We start from the raw sequence: 19341 nt of genomic DNA on the forward strand, positions 1-19341 counted from the left end.
CAGTTCAAAACGAGATAAAAAAAAACAGTTATTGTCACATGTATTTCTTCGGAATTGTGTCCCCATTTACAAAGTCCCGGATCCACACTTGATAAAATAGCACTTTCAAAAGTTCTATTAGTTTACGAACTTGCAGAATTTGTCCATGGTTCTGGATAAAATGGGAGTGTAAATGATAGGCTATAATTGTAAGTTTATCTTTGCGTGCGAAGGTTCATTCCGACAGAGGATATCGCCCACCAACGACTTGCTGCATTTCAGGAGGAAGACAAAATTCTGGGGAAGAAGTAGAAAGACAGACAGACGGAGAGAGAGAGAGAGAGAAAGAGAGAGAGAGAGAGAGAGAGAGAGAGAGAGAGAGAGAGACTCTTAGGTGGAAGGCAATATCCTTGAGGAGGTTCATGAAAGGTTGAAAGGAAAACCCATACCCACTTCTCAAAGTACCCCTTTTCTCTTTCCTATCACGTGCTACCGAATGAACTACGTGTACTTTGGAGGACCAAACCCTCCTCCTTGGCAATGCAAAATAGAGCATGCTTGCAGTCAGAGTGTTGTAAGGTTTTTGTGAATAAACTTCATCCTACAGACAATGGTGAATTAAACATGATAAATGTAGTTATAGACTTGTTCACATTGATTTCTATCATCACAGCCCATCTTTAGTAACAGGCCTACCACTTATCATCTCTCACACTCTCTCAATGTCCAGGAGTGGAATTCCACTTTCGGGAGGGGGGGGGGGGGGGGGGGGGTCATGTAAGGGCAATCCAACCCTTGTCACAAGTTGGTTTTTGTATGAAAGCAGAAAAATAACAGAAACAGAATGAAAAAAGTTTGAAATGAATCGAACCAACAGTAAGGAAGTTATTAACGTTTGAAATAGGAGATCTCTTAGTCTTTGCGAATCTCAAATTGGTAGGTTGGTCAGTGGATTGTGACGCGTAGGACGTGGATAACTCTCCCATTGCCGTGTACAAACACATCAATACTTTCTGTTTTTCTCGTAAGTTCCTTCTCCCCTGGGACACTACTCAAAAATATATTATAGATAGCAAGTATCATAGGTCCTCTAAAAATAATAGACCCTCCTGAGCCATTATCTTTAGTCATTTTATATGTTGGTACAAACGGTAAAGTAATCCGGCGGTACAACCCATTAACATTACCGCTTCAGTCAATTTGAAGTGCCCATACGTACAATGATTACTACTTTTAAAAAAAATCATAACTTTGTTATATTGAGTCAAATTTAATTGAAGCCTTTATTAGTTTGCTTCTCTGGTTGTCCTGCTTTCTTTTGGAGTAGTTGTCTATTTAGGTTAGATTTTCCATTAAGGATTCCTGTTTGGAGTGCAATGTCAAGAAAAACACAGAAAGAACTGTGTATTTATGTTGTTGATGACATTGCGAGTTGATACCGCTTTTGCGAGTGATATCCACTCGTAAACGATATATATACGGAGCGGATTCTAGTGTAATTTGGAACAAATGTAACTCAAGAGGAAAGCGGCTAGACGGATAGGAACATGTGTATCTATCTGACCCAGACGCAGCGGTGATATTTCTAGCCCCCCCCCCCCCGCAAATCAATGAATGGGAAACCGTTAGAATACAGTACGAAGAATATCCTCGAGAGCATTTTGATCTTCTTTCTACCATTGCTCTTCCGTTAACAAAATTAGATTGAACAGCTTAGAGTGCGTTTATGGATTATTATTTTGTCATCATGTTCACATTGGCAGACCTTTCCTGCAACACGATTGCCCAAACTTTCGAGAAATCAGCCTAGGGGCAATACCCTACTGCAATGCCTGTATAAATCATGGTTGGGTTACGTGACATGCCACTGTCCATGCCTGCCTGCACTAATTGAATTCCAAACTTCAACCTCCCTGGACAAAACACTATACCTAACCCTGATTTTAAGCGAACATTCACCCAAATGTTACCTGAACGCCGTAGCTTTGACGAATTAAGGCCACTGTTCCAATTGTCAACATGTAGGACTATACATTCCGATCCCATGTCCATTCTGGAGCAAAATTGTGAAATGCAACTGGTTAATGAATCATTTAATATGAACATTTTCCTGCAAGGTGCTGGCAAAAAATCATCGAAATAAGATTGGAAACGCTCAATTTTGTTCCTTTCTTGGATAAGGTAGAAAAGTGACATTAATTCGAACATTTTATGACTTTTTTTAATGACTAACGATTACATTGATAATGCTAATATTATGTTCAATGTCATTATCACTCTGATGTTTAGCTGGAAAATGTCATTATTTTCATTTAATTTCATTTATCTATCGACTTTATAGGTCATTCTTCACATGGCTATGCCCATCATCTTCGTATTTCTATGAGAACTTTCGCTCCGTTTAACAAAACCATCTTCTATACTTCGAGAAAAAAAAAATATCATGTAAAAGTATGGGCCTACCCCGTTTCAACGGCTAGACACAAACATAGTTGTACTGTCGGCTCTAGACTGAACACGCCAGATGTCTGTATCAAATAACAACATCAGTACCATTCACACAGCCCGTTCATGACAAACGTAATGAACTTCAATTTCCAGACGATAGCATGCCCTTGCGATTAGGCGAGAGATTTGTGCAAGTATAATGGCGCGAACTACATGTTTTCTCTAATCAATGTCCGACTAATACTTCCTCTATTCCGCAATCAATTTGTTATGTCTGTACAATTTTCACCACTGTTGAGAGAAGTTTTCCAGTTGCATGAAATACATACATGTAAGCTTTTGAACACTACACTAGTATACATTATGCCTCTATTAAAGTTGCCTACCACCTGTCTTTCTTTAGTCATACAAGTTGCAGAGTGGCGAATCGACCGATTAAGAAACTTTGAAAGTTGGCGATGTGCATGACCGCTAGACGGAAATGGAACTGTCACGCACGCGCGCGTTATCATTTCACTAACCAATAGGGCAGCCTCGCACAATTCAGCGGATTAAATACTTGCACAATCCACACAGACGACACACGACTGGCACGAGCGCGCAAAACTTCTTTACGTGCGAAAGTTTGTTGTCGCTGAAACTCGTTAGAGATTGGGGAGGGTCGGGTGATGTTTGATCTCGATCTTCATTCTATCTCGGCCAGTCTGACAATTTGCTGAATGTGTTGACTTTTGTTTTTTTTAACCTGTGCCAACCACCTGGCATTGGCAGTCATGAAACATTATGGTGGAGGATATCACTGAGCTTTAGCGACGACTAAATATCACTCGAACTCAACTGACCAAATTCGTGATTGGATAATACTTCTTGTGATTTTTGGATTGACTTTTCGGTGTTTTGTTCGTAGAGAAAACCAGAAGTCTTGCTCCTGTGAGCTTGTGTTGAATAGCAGCTGATCTAAAGATGGATTTACAGGGACTCTTGCGCTATCCAATGCGGATTGTTATTATTGGCTTTCTTCTCTATTCGTCACTATTTTTAGGTGAGTATTTAGGAATGTCGTTATTTATCTCCTTTCTCATCGATGAAATTAATGATAATCCTTTGCATTTTTTTTTTCTTCTCTCTTTTTCTGTTGTTTATAAAAAAGTTATGCTGTATCTTTGTTGTGCTTGCAATTGAACGTTATGTACGATTTCAAACTTGTCACCACTTTTGCGTAGAAATCATTATTTCCATTATTTCCTATGATTTATGATGTCTAAATGACACAGAATTCTCCCTCTCATCTCTCTCTCTCTCTCTCTCTCTCTCTCTCTCTTACACGTATTCCCAAGAATGTACTATAGCCTGTGAAGTTTCACTATTCCTTTCAGTTATAATGTTTGAAACGTTTTTTGATGGAAGTTAGCAAAAACGATGTTCAATATATCAAAAGCATTATTCACAAAATATATTTAATTTCCTTTTATGCGTTGGTTATCTTGTATCAAACTGCATACTTTGGGCGTAGGCCCCACCTCGAAATGAATTGCAAAATCAGTCAATTACCTTGGACAAGATACTCACAGTTCTAAGATGCTGTGAAGTTTTCCCTGTTTAGAAATGATCAAGTTACAACTTACAAGAGAGTCCTGATAATAATCACGTTACTTACTTGATATTTTCCCTTTCTTTTTGTAACAGTCGTCAAGGATTTTGGTACATGGAGAATGTTAAGTATTAGGCTATGTAAAAGATAAATAGGCCTAGGCCTTTATCCATAATAAGATCCGGAGGTGCACTCTGTTTCACGTTCATGCTATTTTCTTTACTCATGTAAACAGGCTGAATGTTATAAGTAAAACGCAAACGTCATCGGTCTTTGTAATATTTATTTTATAAGGACTGCCACATTCTGCCGTATCGCAAACACAGTAAAACTGTTATAAAAAAACATACCACTGACTTTTTGATGCGTTGGTTCGCGTTAAATTGGTAACAAAACAGGCTTAATTTTGCAGAAAATTCTCATAATAAATATGATCATTGAGTGAAACCAGTTTGTCGGATGTGGGGAGCGATAGCCGAAATGCCAATGTCATTTCTGATAAGAATTTAGTCTTTCGTAAATACCAGGCAGTTTGAATATCGATCATCGATTGAGGATGATGTCCTTCACTAGATCAAGGGATATATAAATGAATTTGATTATCGAAACTATTGCCTATGTTCATTATTCCTAAATTGTGTATGTGGGTGGTGGTGTGTATGTGTGCGCGCGTGGGTGTGCGTGTGTGTGTGTGCGTGTGTGTGTTCGTGGGAGGTATTTGCTTAGCTATTGAAACAAATGTTTATGCGGAAATTGCCTCAAAAATATGATTTTGACGATAAAACACACAATATACTTTTATAATACAACAATATACGTCGCTGTTTTCACGAAGTGACGGTTACGACGTTACGATTTTCCTCACTACCGTCACTTCGTGGAAACAAGGACAAATTGTACCATATCTTCTTTTCTTTGCTTTCATATTGTACATCTCATGTAATTCAGCCCGTGGGCCACCGGATGGATATAATGTTGTATTTGGAAAAAAACAAGTTCTGTAGTGTGTTCTCCATTTATCAATTTTTCATTAGCAGGTTTCGACAGCTTCATTCTGATGTATACGTATTCTATGTAGTAAAACGAGCGCAAAGACTTTATAGAAATCGACTCAAGTGCAATCTCAAACCATATTGTAGGCATGTTGCTTATAGAAATCATGTTCGGGTTGTAAGCAATTTAATTTTCATGTTCGCAACATATAAACAGACAGCACTCGGCTGGGAAATTGCCTGATGCTGATCATATTAATGTTTTGAGAATCTTTGCAATCTTGTTCATGTCGATTACGTTAGTAATTCCTAAAGATTTGAAAGGCTCAAACAGGGCCAATAATAATAACACACAAACACAATCTTCGATCGAAAACTGGTGTTGGGGTGCCTTTGCCTTTGACATATCCGTGTGATGCCTAAGTCACATCGCCAAACCAAGTCCACGTCGATCCCATACCGCTCGATTCTTTCCATTGGGGGTATTGTTCGGTGTGTACAGTTGTCAATATAGTGTTGGTTTGGTTGGTGTGACTGAGGTCCCAATGCACCCCATGGGGAGAGGGATCTGCCCCCCCCCCTCCCGCCCCTCCCCCACTAAAGTCACCATCTTGTATAATATCACATGGGAGATTTGGAATGAAGACACACAGCACACAACAGATGGTTAAGGTATCACTGCCGAGTAGTTTCCAACGGACGTGATGCGGTAGGCACGCCTGGTATGCAGGACTTGAACTTAACCTCTAAAGCTCCCAGTTTAAAACGTGATGATGCTATACTCGCTTCGCGCATGTTTGAGAAAGTGAGATGCGATAGACAAGTTTAAAGGTAAAGCCGGAAAGTAGTCAAGCGAACATTGTGACATAAACTGTCCGGAAGCAGCTAGGAAAGATTAAGTTTGTAGTGAATACATTTCAGAATTGACACTGATTGATCAAAACAATCAGAAATGGACGCAGTCTTGCTTAATATTACATTGACTGCACACCGCAAAGGTATATGGGACTACAAACACATTTAACATGAATACTTAGTTTAAGCTTTCCTTTTTTTTCTAGTCATATTATTTCAAATATGAGGGCTTTTGTAGAGCTGTCCTTTTTCAAAGGACTTTATTTTGTTTTAAGATGTTCTCTCAAACTGGCCTAAAGCGAAAGAATGTGAAAGCTCACGAAGATTGCTCACTCTTACCAGATCACAACGTTCTCTTTAATAGGAAGAAGAGGCCTGTTCGTTATTAGATTGATGGTATCTAGTTGGTAGACGGACAATGTGAGACTCTTGCTTATGGCCTTTGTTTGTGTTGTTGCTACTGCGACAGTCTTTAACGTTACAGAGACCTTTTCATAGGCCTATGATGCCGATATCTCAATCAAAGATATGGGCGAGTAGGTCATACTCATTGACTTATAAAGCACAATTCGTAGTGAAAAATATGTGCTCTTGTTAGATAGATAGATAGATAAAGAGTCGGAGAGAGCGAGAGAGAGAGAGAGAGAGAGATGGCAATATATAGATAGATAGATGGAAATAGAAAGATAGATATATAGATGGATGGATGGGTAGACAGGCAGACAGATGGATAGATAGATAGATAGATAGGTACAAGATATAAAGTAACATTTGAAGTAAAAGAGAGTACGCCCCTTTTTCTGGAGATTATAAAACAGCGCTTATGACATCAGTATACCAATGACATCAATATAGCAATGTCACTTCCTTCCACATATTTTTTTGTTATATTTCTCCTTTCCCTGATGACATTATAATGGTATAGTTATGTCGGTGAAGAAGACAAACTTATGTTGCGTTTATTTTTCATTCTATTTCATTTTTTGAGAATACGGCAGCAAAGTTTATGACAAGGATTAATCTTTCTTAGACTCGGAAACTATCAAGAAAAGAATAAATAATTGTTGAGAGTCTCGACTCGTGCTACTATTCGTTCCTTTAAAAGAATATGATATTAATCGTATGCATCTGGTCGATGTGGGTATGAGCTATAGGGGGTGTATAATGACCACACCTATTGTGACGTAAGCAATTCATGAAATATGTACGTGGGCTTGGTATATTTTAGTCCCGGGTTCTCGAGGGTACATTTGTACTACTGATATATGTGTGTATCATCCTTTGGTTCAATGATGTTGATAAATTCTTTAAAAATACATGTCATTCTTAATATCTCACGTTTAATAGAACATGAATGGAAAACACGATCTCAAAGACTTTAAAAAACCAAACTAGACAATGCAAAAAAACAACCAAAGAAAAAAAAAAAAAAAAAATCAATATAAAGAAAAAAGCAAACAACCTAAGACAATGTTAATTGAATTGTTTAGCGCTTTTTGAATGCCGATGATTTCTACAGGCAATTTCATTTCATTTCATTTCATTTTTATTTTTTCATTTCTAACAGAATACGATACATAATAACGAATACAATGTAAAATCTATACAGAACAGTTACGTTTGTAATAAACAAATCTTAATAGTTATTTATACATTTGAGTAAGACAAAAATTGATTTTATTTTATTTATTTATTTTTGTATTTTTTAAATATAAATTTAACTGCATTTATATTTTGAGGAAATGGAGAGGTACACTGAAAAGCAATTAAATGCCCCCTACAAAACAGTAACATTTGTAATAAACAAATCTTAATAGTAATTTATACATTTGAGGAAGACAAACAAAAAATTGCATTTTTAAATTTAACTGCATTTATATTTTGGGGAAATGGAGAGGTCCTATGACATAGGCAATTTAATTTACCCTTGATTTGGTTCATTGACAGCCTTTCCGATAGTGCTAGAAACATTTCTAAGGACTGGGTGAAGATTTTTTGGTGGCAGACACTTGGAAATTCAGTCACATCAACCATTCAAAACACATCTCAGACTCGTGCTTCTGCCTGGCTTTTGTTTCTGAACCGAGAAAGTAAAATTGAAAACCCAAGTCACACGAACGGGATCGACACCATGGCCCTGTCTTGTAAACAGTTGCGATTAATCGCAGCTGTTTGTAAGAAGGGGCCCACTGACCAACAACAGACCAGACAAACCTTACCTTCCATGGACAAGGATCGGTCGGTTTGGAGTCGGTGAACAATGGAGTCGGCTCGGCTGATTGTAAATAGTTGCGATTAATCGCAGCTGTTTTTTAAGAAGGGGCCACTGACCAACAACAGACCAGACAAACCTTACCTTCCATGGACAAGGATCGGTCGGTTTGGAGTCGGTGTACAATGGAGTTGGCTCGTCTGATTGTAAATAGTTGCGATTAAAGATAAACTTGAGTTCTGGTCATGCGATTACATTGTGAAAGAAAAGGTGTGGAATGCATCAGAAAAAGTTGATCATGTAGCATGTAAGTATTGGTGTGCACTGCAAGGTTCTAGAGTCATCAAATTCATAACAAATTTGGCTCAGTCTTGGTAAAGTAACAAGCACACTACACAGAAAGATGTATATGGGACAACACAAATGGTGTCGGGGCTGGTACTACTTGATTTCCTTATCGTTCTATGCTCATTACTCAGCCAGTATACATTTTCTTCCAAAATTGTTTGGCACATGACATTTATTTGTAATCTTGAACATTCAGTGTATGTTTCGTTAGATTCTGTGAAAATTGATTTTCTTTTTTTAACCAGAACTAAAGTTTATCTTTAATCGCAGCTGTTTGTAAGAAGGTGCCACTGACCAACAACAGACCGGACAAAGTACCTTCCATGGACAAGGATCAATCGGTTTGGAGTCGGTGAACAATGGAGTCGGCTCGGCTGATTGTAAATAGTTGCGATTAATCGCAGCTGTTTGTGAGAAGGGGCCACTGACCAACAACAGACCAGACAAACCTTACCTTCCATGGACAAGGATCGGTCGGTTTGATTTGATTTGATTTGATTGATTTGATTTGATTTATTTATTTCTGTTTGATTTTCTTTTTCTTTTGCATTTTTACAAATATATAACAAACAAATATTGCAAATTTACACATGACAAAAGAATAAATGTAGAATAAGGTAAGGCTGGGTGTAACTAATCGAGAACATCAAACAGGAGGGTTGACAAAATAAGCAAAGCTTGATAGTATGACTACCCTCAAAGGATACATAATAATACAAATATGGAGGAACAAAATATTGGTAAAAAGGGGGAAAAGACAGAAAAAAGAAGAGAAAAGAAAGAGGGGATGCACATCAATATTCACAGACCTATGTGGAAGTTGGATTTCAAATTGATATATAAGGTGTTCAATGGAGTCGGCTCGTCTGATTGCAAGGAGATCACGACATATGTTTTTCAAATACTTTGTACGGTCTGTGTGTCATCTGTCAACTATATCGCACGTTTCACTAACCGAGCGTGAATTTTTTTCATAAGCAATCTCAAACTCATATTTCACCTTTTTTATGTTCATTTTACAACGTTTTTCTGTGAGCAAATAGTAACATTTTTCGCATTATCGTGTTATTACGCTAAAGTCACCTTTTGGGCTAATTCGGATTTTATGTAATCAAAATGCTCCTTTATTCTTGACCGGGAAATACTTCAGATCAATGGATTCTGTATAAGTTATTAGGGAAGAAATGAAAACTTGTTGAATCCTAGAAATGTCGAACTATCTGAGAATATTAATATTATTTCAGTCATTCATGCACCTGTTTCCTCAGTATTGTTAACACCCACGCGAAAGCATCTTTGCAACTGAACCTTTGTCTCTATCACCCGTCATTATTTCCCATTCCCTAAACGCATTTCATACGTCAGTGAAACTGGACAATTTCCTTTTCACAGTGTAGGAACAACAACAAACCTTCTCACATCATGAACCTCATCGAAAGTCCGGTAATAAATAGACAAAACAAGTCTCACCAGATTTGAAACATCAAAACCTGCTTCATCTGCAAATAGTGTGTGCGTGTATTTCACTTTTCGTCCGCGGATAACTCGAATAATTATGCTAGTGATATCAACAACACAGACATGTTTCCGTATCTTATTTGCTATCATGATTTATACTTTCCTCAAATATTGTGAGCATGAATGATATTTCCTCCTCAGTAAGTTTCAGTTTCTATGTATTCTACCTCTCTCAATGTAACATGTTATAGTTCGGCTCAGGGCGTTCTTCGCGAAAGGGGGAAATGGGAGGGGGGGGGGGGCTAAAACGCTTCATATGATTGGCGCATTGTATTTTCTATATTAAATCAAATGATTTCTATACACTTCAGCAATTAGTTAATGTGTAGTGAAGTGGTCACGGATGTTGATCTTATACGAAATTTATTTTCCTTAATCATCTATCAAGGGCGTCAGTCAGATGATGAATGCGGTAGAAAAATACCCCCCCCCCCAAAAAAAAAGCACGCAACAACAACAACAAAACGAATATAGTAGAAGAAACTGATATCACAAAAAAAAAATCATCTCATTTCCCATAGTTTTCCTACAGTTATTATCTATAGCGTAAGTTTACTTCAAATTTGGTATTCAATAGCCAAAGGCGTATCAATAAACACAGAATGCATTACTAGTACTATGATTTCACATACTACTAATCTTATGAGGCCAAGGGCGGTCCTAGGAGAATATATATCTATATAGCTATATATTCTTTGGAGGAGGAGGGGGGGGGGGCTGTAGCCTTCGGAAGACATTTGGGTTTTTTGCATTCCGTTTCTACATTTGCCTTGCTTAAATTAATTTCTAATCAGTAAACATTATTGGCCGGCTTGAACATTTGGGAAAGTAGGTGGGTTTGACCCCCCCCCCCCCCCTCCTCCCCCCTCCATCTCCTCTCTCTGAAGCTTCCACTACATTGTATTGTAACCTTTGAAGAACAATCATCCTTGTGATCACCTCATGGTCTGCATTCCTTCATCGTTGATTACCGAGCTCGTGTTAGTCATCTCCAAACCGCCATATGTCTTCCAATTAAACCGAATGGGAAAAATGATATGTCATCGTCGCTCATCCATACACCCCATAACATCGTCAGTCGTAAGACCATACCACCTGCTGTTCACAAACATACACAAACAAAATCAAAATATTAAAGTATCTCAGAGGTGTCACGCCAAAGCGCCCAGTGGTTCATTCACTTGACTATCAACTAAAGGGTTGCGGGTTCGAATCCTAGCGACGTCGTTTGGAAAGACCACTCTCCACACAGATGTAAGTGTGGACCCGATGTACTACATCGCTACATCTCTTCACAAGCTATAACATAAGCCAACATGATTATTATTCATAACAAAGTTGTCCATGTGCGCTTTTAAAATAGTGATTAGGCGGGATTCTTGCAGTGGACGAAGAAGTGTACATATTCAAATAATGATCGACTCATAGAACGCTGTCAACTTTGTGAGTTAATTGTTTCTCAAACAAAAACAAACAAACACAAACACAAAAACTACCAAAGACCAAAACAAATTATGAAACTAGAGCATGGACAGGACTTGAACATGTCGAATGCACTTGGTGATTATGATGTACATGTAGAATATAACAAATTTAATATTTTAACAAAAACTTATCTGTAATGACCTGGTGTTTGATGAGTTAATTCAGTAAATTTCTTCTTACTTTTGAACATTAAATTGTGTTTGTGTAGCAATAATTAAAGTCTCCAATGAATGATTTGATATTATATGAGTTATCTAATTTAACTTGATACCTTTGAACAAAGAACTTATTATGTCGACACCCATCTCGAACTACACAAATTTAATATGTCATCGCTTGCATCATTGTTTCCTGGCACACAGGTTCATGTTGTTCGCTTTGGCGGATTTAGTTGGTGCTTAAATGAAGTAATAAATGAATTCCGTCGCCAATATGCCCTAACATTTCTTCATCTGATGATTATGTTATTCAACGTATAGTCTGACACTGGTCAGGGTTTGATTCTTCAGAACTGCATAAGGCTTTCTTCTATTACGTCAATCAAGAGTCTCGGGTTGATTAGCGGTTTCCACTTGCTGACCACGACGCAGTGTGGGACTAATTCAGTTTCTTGCCATGCCTTTAAAGGTACTATGTCCCATTTGCAGGCCAAACAAAAATGAAAAGGTTAAATTCCAACGGCATTTGAAAGACAATACTAATTTAGAACTTCCCTCTAAACGAAAGGGCTTGAAAATGGCTTTTTGTGGGATAATAACGACCATTAGTTGTCGAATCGACTTAAGTGATTGCAGTCACCTAAGCAATAGTCTGATTCAGACCTTTTTACCGACTGGTCGTACGTTTTGTGCTGCACAAGATTCAATCAGTTTAATTTTGGCCATTATATGTAGTGGGTTTATGATGTAGACAAGTACCCGTTACAGCTCATTTAATGTATGTTATTACCAAAGAAAAAAGATGTCAGTCAATCACTCAATATTGTCTGACAGTGAAGTCTAGAAGGTAAACGGGTTTCCTTGCATAATTCGAATACTAGGACACTGCTGATGTTTAAATTTCACAGATAGGACATATTAATTCCTGCAAATTTCTATAGAATTTGATGTTGGCTGCAAACGGGACAGAGTATCTTGAAGAGAAGGTGGAGCTCTCGTAAAAGTGAAAAATTATTTGTAAGCTTTCTCATTCTTTTAATGTCAAGGTTGGAAGAAAAAGTCTAAATAAAAACTTTCCTCCTGAAAGAGATTGCTCTTCAAATGCCCTCATACTCAGCTGAAGTGTTTGGACCGAACAGTCATGCCACTTTTTTGTTTAGTTCCATATACCCATGTCTGCGTGCAACCTATGTTCTTTTTCAACAACAACAAAATCGTCAATTTCTTATCACCTTGCTCATTTCGAAACCTAACAATAGGCCTATACTAATTCCTATATGCACCTTGTAGTACATAATTAACCTACTGAGATAGCCTCCTGATTGTTTCATAAGCTTATCATATAACATGACCAAAACTCAATTTTATCTTTAAACGATTTACATGTTACCTTCAGCTAAAAAACAACAACAACCTAATCATGCATGATCTAATTGTACAGGTATATTGTTTAATGCTCTGGCCCTCTAGTGAGGTGATTAATATTTCATAACTCGATTCCCCGCACTTCATTTATAATCTAATCAGGCGATAAGTGATTTGAATTAATAGTATTAAATGAGGCAATAATTGCAACTAGGCGCTAGTAGAAAACATGATAGGTGGGTGGTAAGTGTTTCGATTGTTCAAAAAGTTCTGATTAAATTAGACGCAAAAATAAATTTATCACACCAGGGGATCTTGCAAGGTGAAACATTGATGACATCAAGCGAACAAAGAGATTTGGAGAATGCTTTCTTCGAGAACGGGAAGTATGGAATTACTAGCTTAACATGAAGCCAAGTTAATCGCTCAGCGGTATATAAGATGGCTTGAATTATTGCAAAGTATCCAACGGAGGGATGAAGCAATTGTGAAATTAATATTTTATTTAAAAAAAGAATTCTCACGAGATTGTAATCATTGTAAGTTGTTTGTGCTTCATTTGTAGGGAGGAATCTTTGAATTAATTTGGGGTTCTGGTGGAGAAATTTCATTTTGAAGGAAAATATTAAATTTTCGGTTGTTTCCATGTATCAAGAGTCTTTCTAACTCAGAAAGACTCACGCAGAAAATCACACCTTATATAAGGGCAAATATTTACAGATTATACTGTTTGACAAGACTATAAATTATGATTATGCATCGAAATAATAGATCGTTTCAAGGGGAAACCAGTGTCATATTTCATAGCATAATTATGAAGAGTCTCACATTATATTCTTTCATCTGTGTACCAGGACATTGCAGCACAATAATCAACGAGAAAGCGCTTAAAGTAAATTTATCGTAAAACAAATGATTTTCAGTTCTCCAACCATGCGTGACCTTGATTTTCAGTTGATAACTTTCAGAAACTGATAATATAAAGGACAAAATGTTTAAATAATGTAAAACAACAATACGAAGACATGAGTTGCGCACAAGCTCGCGATTGCATCAACACACATGAGTAAACGTTGATAATCAAACTATGAGAGAGTATGATTTTTTTCAATGCATTCATAATAAAATTGATGGTCTCGCTACTCTCCTAGTGTACCATCTTAAAGATTGACATTCATCTAAAAATCACAATATAAGTATGATACAAACGTAAACCAATTTGCCAGGTGAGAGGATTCGTGTCGGATCATAAAGGGATTCAAAGGGGATTAACAGGGGGTAAACGAGGGCACCTTGCGGTAGGTTGAAAATAAAGAAGTGGGTATAAATGAGTCAATGATTAATCATCAAAAAAACAACATCAAGACGATCAAGATACCTGGCGTTTTATCTAGAGTTAGCGTTCCTACATTTCTAATTCTGCAAATGAATAGCTCCAATCTTTTTAAAACTATGTAAGCGAATTTAAAATAGTTCTTGCAAATGGGCCGATACGCGGAATAAGTTCACTAAAGATTATAAAGTATATAATGCACGTAAGCAAGTTAGTAAATCAGATGTAAATACTACGAATTTGCAGCACTTCATTTTTTCAACAAAATACCTATACATTAACATGGAGACTTAATCCTGTCACTCAAGTCTCCGAGAAAATTCAATCACATTTCTGTAGAATAATTTACCCGACACTTGAGCAGGTGTGAAACAAAGGAAGCCTTGAAGATTATAGTGAACTTTACTAATAGTAATTACTTGTGATCTTAGAACCTGCAGTATTACTCGTCTGGCGAAAGATCAATTTGTAATTACGATGACTTCTGCTGGGATAAGAAAAAACTCATGGGGCTGAGAGGCCAATAAACTGAAGGTTTTGTTCTCGGAGATATTCTGGAAAACTTTTATAGTCAGAAGGTACTTTTCGGTCTGTTTAGTCGGAACCGAGACCGAGATCGAGAGACCACACCGAGGAAAGGTTCACAAGAAAAACAACTGAAAAGCACAAAGTTTTCGGTCTCTTTAACCGTTTTGCAAGTGATTGGGAGGTTCACTATACAGTTGTCTTGGTAAACCCTTGATTGCTCGATGTAACAGAGCCTAGGGGCATTTCCAATCTTTCAATTTAATTTAATTTCGATTTTTATCATATTTTAAAAAACATGACGAAAGTCTGAAGACTAACATTGTCATATTCACTCTTTTTTGTTTAATTTGAACAAAAAAAATCAACACGAAAACCCAACAACTCTGAAACAAGCTTGTACAAATTTAAATTGTCATCTGATTATAGTTCTAGCACGGTCCGGAGATGATATACTGATATAAAAATTTAAAAAACGGCTCAACGCAGAATTGCAGAATCTTGGGTAAAGGGCAGAGTTCCATGTCAATGCGTAACAATGGCTGATTTTTTTTGGAAAAATGGAAACTAAGAAAGAGAGAGAGAGAAAAACATAGTTTGAAGTAAGTGTCGGTCATGCTAAGTCGGTTGTTTTCATCAGCTAACCAGCGGTATTTTCTCCCCCACAGTCCCTGGGCATTCTACCAATCAATTTCCGAGTTACAATGACAATGACGAACGGCGTAATATGGGCAATTTCCTCGGCAAAATTGATACCTGTTTTCAGACACATTAACAGCATCACGTGGGGTATTCCCACACGTCTAGGCGGTATGCTGCAAAGGCTTTGGTTTCCAAAGATATGCGTGTCATTACTAATAGACGTCAAGGTGCTCCCTTATTTCCCTCGTAATTAATTGTATTTCTGGAGCATTTCATACAAGTATACAGTTTCGGCCGATGGTGTACAGCTTGCTTCTGCACCAAATTTCCCTACAGACGCTCGTTTTATGTTTTATAGCTGTATCGTCGGCTGGATTTGAATAATAATGATAATACTGATAATATCCTCCGTTTCTAAAACGCCTTTTCTTGATGTTGATACAAAGCGCTTACAAAAGAACACAAATTCATTCCAATTCAAGAGATTCAAATTGTTTATGAACTCGTCTTCAACTCGTAAGTATAAAAGTCTCCTCGGAAAAAAACCCTCTCCACAAGTCATCATCTTCTTATCAATTCTAAAAGAAATTTGATGAAAAGTTGGTCTAGCTGTCTAATTAGCCTGGGGAGGTCCGATTTGTATGTGGGGTTCAAAACAACTTTGCGTTTATCATCTGATTCTGGCTGTTTATGATTTATCACCTTAAACATTTGCCTGAAAGACGTTTGAAAACGCTGATTCTAGGCAAAAAATGGGATAATAAGAGTGTAATTTGGTTTTAAAAGTGCTATCACTCAAGATCCTTTAGAAGGATGATCTTCCATGAAAACCCTATGATGGGTGTAATTCGCCCTCCCCTCCAATTGTCCCCACCCACCTCAACTCTTTGCATCAATATCCAGTCCTTCAGACATATATGTCACACTCGCTACCACCAAAATGTATAACGAGACAGCAAATAAAGGGTTTGGAATGGGGAGGGGGAGGGGGAGGGGGAGTGGGGCAGGCGCGTACACAGGGGGGGGGGGGGGGGTTTGGGGGTTAAACCCCCCCTTTGGTAATTTTTTGTGTGTAAAGCCCCCCCCCCCCTAAATTTCTCTAAAACCCCCTCCTTTTGTTTTTTGTTTTTTGTTTTTTTATTTAAAAAAAAATATATATATATATATATATATATATATATATTCCCATGGTTGACCTAAAAAAGCTGACCTAACCCCCCCCCCAACGGAGCAAAATGTCAAATGTTCAAATTTCGAGACCAAAAAAAAAAAAATGTGTCCTCTTACCCCCTCCCCCCCCCCCCCCCGCTTATTCAGCGGTCGGCTGTGTCGTTGCGATTTTTTTGGGACCAAAAAAAAAAAAAGAAGTGACCTCTTACCCCCCCCCCCCGCTTATTCAGCGGCTGGCTGAGTCGTTGCGAAATTTTCGGCCCGATTTATAAATGTTAAACCCGCCCCCCCCCCCCCCCTTGAAAAAATCCTGCGTACGCGCCTGGAGTGGGGTAACATCTGATGCCTTAGTACTAACAAAAGTCACATGACATGTTAATCAATGAGCTCGAAATTGTTTCCAAACATTTGGGGACACTATAGCTTTGGATTTCCAAGGAGGCTGAAGACTGCTGAACTGAAAACCTTGTCCATAATTCAAGAATAATTAAACTAACGTTCTCTCCTTCCGTGAGTTGTTACATTTTGAGTAGAACTTAAAGGTAAAGACCAGTATTGGAAACGCCCCAATTTAAAAAAATGAAATGGAAGCTCTCATTACCAATCATGTGAAAGAATATGTTTTGACTAATACATGATGATAAAAAATTTGCCGGGAAACCGCCTACTAATTTATATATTTGGTAAATTTGTTTCTCTCATGGTCTGTGAGAGATATAGGGTAGTCCCATATACATCTTTCTGTGTATAGTGCTTGTAACTTTACGAAGAATGGGACAAATTTCTTATCATTTTGATGATTCCAGAACCTTGCAGATGCTAGATGCTAGACGATCAACCTTTTCTGATCGATTCCACAACGTTTTTTTCACAATGCAATCGCATGACCATAACTGGTCTTTACCTTTAAGTAACTTATGAATAAACAATAGTTTTGATGGTTCGTTGCAAAATAACGTACCGGACCATTCTTTTAAACGAAACAGTCAGTAACGAAAGGAGGGGGTGACCTGACAGCTTTTACGATTGTTTCTCGACATAGCAACATCACATGCATGCAACGTCCCCTCAGAAGAGATATATCTTTCATACAGTGAGCTCAGATGGGTTTATGCACAGGCAAGTTCGAACTATTTTGTCCCACGCATTACCTACCACATCTAAGCTCTGATAACTTCATAAATGTGATAACCCTACAAGAATTTACTTCAAATAGATGATGTCATAATTGTAACTTTACAATGCTTATAAGTTGTAACACATGGGACATCAAATGAACAAATACCTTGGACTTGGCAACGTAATATAATCGTTCTTATTTTGTGATCTAAGCCAAATGGTTGCTCAGGTTTGTGTCTCAGTGGGCCGAATATTGTATACCTCCATCGTGGATATGATATCGTCCAAAAATTAGTTTAGTCCGAGTTACGGGATGGTAAACGGGAAGTTTCCTGAATAAATTACTGGCAAGGAAGCCTATGGCGTAACGGGGCATCACATGACCACTATGTGCCTACTTCATCCCCAGTCGGTGGACTCGGCAACGGGTACATCCTTGCTGCTCAGTCCTTGACCAACTAAAAATGGTTTGGGTGTATGCCAAGTGAAATTTGAAAACATCTTTCACTCCTCTCTCTCTCTCTCTCTCTTTCTTGCCCCCGCCCCTATCCCCTTCTCGTACTCTTTTTCTCTCCGTCTATGTCTACATCTCTCTCTCTCTCTCTCTCTTGCATTTGTTCACCACTGGCTTTCATTCGTAGGTAATTAAGTATTGCATTTTGAGAGAAACTAAAAATGATTTTTTTTTTCTGTGCTGGCTGTTGATGTAGTAGATGCGTTCTGGACCAGCAAAATACATGTATAACAAACTTCTGACATCTCGATCGAAATTGCGTTTACAAAAAAGAAAAATCGCGTCTCATATTTATACACGTTGGACTACTACTTCGATTTTAGTAGCTGTCTGCTCATTTCTCATGTCCAATACATTTGCTTTCAAAATCGTTTAGAAGATATACTTTATATGTCGTAAGACCATTACGAGCAAATTTATCGTTTGATTTTTTTTCTCTCGAGCAAGTGATTGTACCTTTAATGTTAAATGCAGTGGATTTGTAGACGGTAATTTACCCAACAGATGAGGAGAATTACACTTCACTCTATTTTCGTATCATTGCATTCGACACTTGCCATTGCTGTCTTGGGATTTTTAATTCCTTTTCAACATGTTAAAAAGTTATTTCCCTGTAAATTGAGGCAATATCTATTTTTTTATATTCAAAATTCACTTTCCTTCCCTCTCTTTCTTTCATTTCTATTACTACGTACTGATTCTGTTTCTCCTAATCCGTCAACTTTAATCTTTCTCTCATTGGGATACTTTCAACATGTTTTCAATTTACAATAATCTATTCTCGAGATATTCTACTCTTCTTTCCGCTGAAAACTGTTTACACATGTTGTCTTGTCAGATAACGTTTTTGTAAAAATCTGTCTTGAAAGCTGCGATGCTTACTATTTCTTTGGGCATTTTCTAAATTGTTTTGAAAGTACTTTAAAGTGATGTAAGATGTGTTAAAGGCAACCAGACGCAATCGTTTTTATTGAAGTTTCCTTCTTACCTGAGGCTATTCATATTATTACCTTGGTGAATAAAACATTTGAAGAAAGATTTACAAATTCAAGAGGTTAGAAAGAATAACTGAGTTCGAAATTATTAT

At 37.6% G+C, this 19341-nt stretch overlaps 1 protein-coding gene across 1 annotated transcript in view; it reads left to right on the forward strand.

Annotated features, from left to right (window-relative positions):
* Positions 1 to 2866: 2866 nt before the first annotated feature.
* Positions 2867 to 19341, forward strand: part of LOC592828 — a 55610-nt gene continuing 39135 nt past the window's right edge. Inside the window, exon 1 of the mRNA XM_030974267.1 lies at positions 2867 to 3469. Within this exon, the coding sequence (XP_030830127.1) occupies positions 3391 to 3469 (79 nt within the window). The 5' untranslated portion in view covers positions 2867 to 3390. The remainder of the gene's footprint in view (positions 3470 to 19341) is intronic.

Source organism: Strongylocentrotus purpuratus, unplaced genomic scaffold (assembly GCF_000002235.5).
Source record: "Strongylocentrotus purpuratus isolate Spur 01 unplaced genomic scaffold, Spur_5.0 spur5_scaffold_7, whole genome shotgun sequence".
Lineage (NCBI taxonomy): Eukaryota > Metazoa > Echinodermata > Echinoidea > Camarodonta > Strongylocentrotidae > Strongylocentrotus > Strongylocentrotus purpuratus.